At 53.5% G+C, this 2,903-nt stretch overlaps 1 protein-coding gene across 1 annotated transcript; it reads left to right on the top strand.

Moving 5' to 3' along the window:
* Nucleotides 1-1,214: 1,214 nt before the first annotated feature.
* uts2r3 (urotensin-2 receptor 3) lies at nt 1,215-2,363 on the top strand (the record flags this gene model as incomplete). The annotated part of the gene is made up of 1 exon (XM_084444151.1): nt 1,215-2,363. The coding sequence occupies one exon, from the start codon at nt 1,215-1,217 to the stop codon at nt 2,361-2,363; it is 1,149 nt and encodes a 382-aa protein (XP_084300277.1).
* Between the last annotated feature and the right edge of the window lie 540 nt (nt 2,364-2,903).

Below are 2,903 nucleotides of genomic sequence, written 5' to 3'. Positions count from 1 at the left end.
GTTTAACCCAGGTGGCGCGAGATCCACGGCGGGGGTTCGGCTGTCCCTCCACAGTTCAACAGTAGCTCTTAACCCCGATGCTGGGCAGGTCACCATGTGTCATATATATGCTTTTCTGCACACCGCGAGCTTTACCCCCCGTGTCTGCTTTGATGTCCCCTGCCTGCATATTAAATTACAGCATAGCGCAGCTAGACTGACGGCGAACTAGCCTACCACGGTGGGCTAAATCGATGTCTCCCATAGATCTAGAAGTCTGGGGCCTAATTTCAAAGCTTTTGATAGTGGCTTTTCCCCACATATTGATAGGCTGTTCCTATAATTAAAATGAATCTCAGTAATAAACACTAGGAGATGCATCCTATAGGCTACAGTAGCTGTGTGTAGATTTGTCTCCATCTACTCCCGCAGCCAAAGAGCGGTTGGAATTTCATATACCGGTGAGCAAAATGTTCTCTTCTTACGTAAAAAATGTTGTGACTGAGTGACGCTCGAGCCTCCGCATTCTCGTGCCCCGGTGCGCACTGGCGCTCGAAGACATAAATCTACAGTCTCCCCAAAAAGCCCCCCCAACCTCAAGAATGGAGAAAATAATGTTTGACCGCCGGTTAGACGGTCCCCCCTCTTCTTTTCGTGCCATGGAATTGCTGCCCAAGCGAGCGACCTTAACACGTACGGAGCAGCCCTAAGGGGAGTTTACTCTGCAATTATGACCTTCTGCAGGTTCAGACCTAAAATCCAATTATCTATCAAAGAGAAAAGCATGACTGACAATCAAATTCGAGATCCTTGTTGGCCTAGTGTAGCCTACAAAGTTTTCTTTAACACTAGCATTGATTCCAATGAATGAGGATAGACTCGTGAATGATTAAGCCTACAGAAGATAAATATCGGCAGCTGGTCCACTTAATTTCTATAATGTAGGCTATTTAGGGAGTGGGGGGGGGAATTCTCAGAGCTAATCAAAGTTGAAGGCTATACAAGAAACATGTTATAGATTAAGAATTATTGATATTGATTGATTTTTTTGCTCTCCCATGTCCACAACTCTTCCCTCTTTCAACCTTCTTCTTCATCCCCCTCCCTCCTAAAGACACCAAATTATCCATAACATTTACCAAAATAATTACTCATCCTTTCTGACCCTCAAGCATTCATACAACTCCCCAGTCCTCACAGCTTTCAAAACCACTTTACGGACCCGACATAAAACCATGGATCAGAGCTCCCCGCCTCCCTCCTCCTCTCCATACACCCTCACGTTAACCCCCAACTTCTCAGCCCCCTCCTCCTCCTCTCCCTCCATCTCCCCGTCCCCGAGCCTGGCCTCTACCGCTCTGTTCTGCTCCCTGCTGTCCCTGCTCTCCCTCCTGGGCATCGCGGGGAACCTGTACACCCTGGGGCTCCTCCTCCAGCGGAGGAGAGGCAGGAGGAGACGCCCTACGGGAGGCGCAGCCTGCTGTCTGGGAGGGAGACTCCCCCTACCGTCCTGCCTGGCCGGCTCCTCCTCCCCTTCCTCGTCTCCGACCTCCCCCGCCTCCTCCTCCTCCCTCCACCTGCAGGTGCTGAGCCTGGCCCTGGCCGACCTCCTCTACCTCTTCACCGCGCCCTTCATCGTGTACGACAGCCTGGCGTCCGACTGGGCGTTCGGGGATCTGGGCTGTCGCCTCATCCTGAGCCTGGACCTGCTCACCATGCACGCCTCCATCTTCACCCTGACCGCCATGAGCCTGGACCGCTACCGCGCCGTGGCCCATCCGCTCCACGCCTCCTCGTCCAGGTCGTCCGGCCTGCTGCGCGTGGGCGTGGCCTGGGGCCTGGCGGTGGCCCTCAGCCTGCCCATGATGATCACCCTGCACCTGGAGGACGGGGAGAACCAGAAGGGCCGTCTGTGCGTGCCGGCCTGGGACGAGCAGAGCTCCAAGGCGTATCTCAGCGTGCTCTTCTGCACCAGCATCCTGGGTCCCGGGCTCGCCATCGGCGCTCTGTACGCCACGCTGGGTCGACTGTACTGGGTGTCCCAGACCAAGCCCGCTTGGGCCAGCGGGGGCAGTGCCGCCTACCCCCCCCGGGCCCCCCGGCCCAAGGTCCTGCTGCTGATCCTGGGGATTGTTCTGACCTTCTGGGCCTGCCTGCTGCCCTTCTGGGTGTGGCAGCTGCTGCCTCTCTACCAGCCGGACATGCTGCGCACGGTGCCGGTGGGGACGGAGGTGACGGTCAACCGGATCCTAACGGGGCTGACGTACGGGAACTCATGCGTCAACCCGTTCTTCTACACGCTGCTGACCGGGAAACGCAGGCGGAACCGGCAGACGCTGACGTCGGCCAATCAGCTCTGCCGCAAGAGCAGTCCGTTACAGTAGCGCGCCCCCGCGTGCGTTGGGACAGTTTGCCGTACGAGCGCAGCGTATGGGTGGCTGAAGTAGCCTGCGCTTGGCCGTGACCCAAGAGGAGCTGGCTAATGCTGATTATAGGCCAGTGATAGCACTTTTGTACTCATGTTTTGTGATTGGACCATATTTCCTGTTAAGAAATTGGGAATGACTTTGCCGTATTTGAATTCTGACAGAGCGTAAAGACGATCGCTCGCCAGAGCTTGAACTCAACGCAACCCTTTAGACCAGGGGTATCAAACTCAAGGCCCGGGGCCATTTCCGGCCCTCCTCCCCTCTCCCTCAGGCCCAAACATGATGACAAATATATAATTTAATCCAGCCCGCCAAATTCTTTAAAAAAAAATGTAATTATGTTTTCTAGTTGTTTCATACCTATTCAAACTACCTATTAATATTCAATTGATATACAAATAAAAAAAACAGTTCTATAATATTAGAGGTTTGAAATATGGATGTTAGTAATGGAAATGAAAAACACCAGAAATATTGCATATTCTTGTTGTACTG

This window comes from Borostomias antarcticus, assembly GCF_949987555.1.
Source record: "Borostomias antarcticus genome assembly, chromosome: 10".
In the NCBI taxonomy this organism is placed as follows: domain Eukaryota; kingdom Metazoa; phylum Chordata; class Actinopteri; order Stomiiformes; family Stomiidae; genus Borostomias; species Borostomias antarcticus.
The sequence above is the reverse complement of the archived record's forward strand: the minus strand, read 5'-3'. Positions and strand labels throughout refer to the sequence as shown.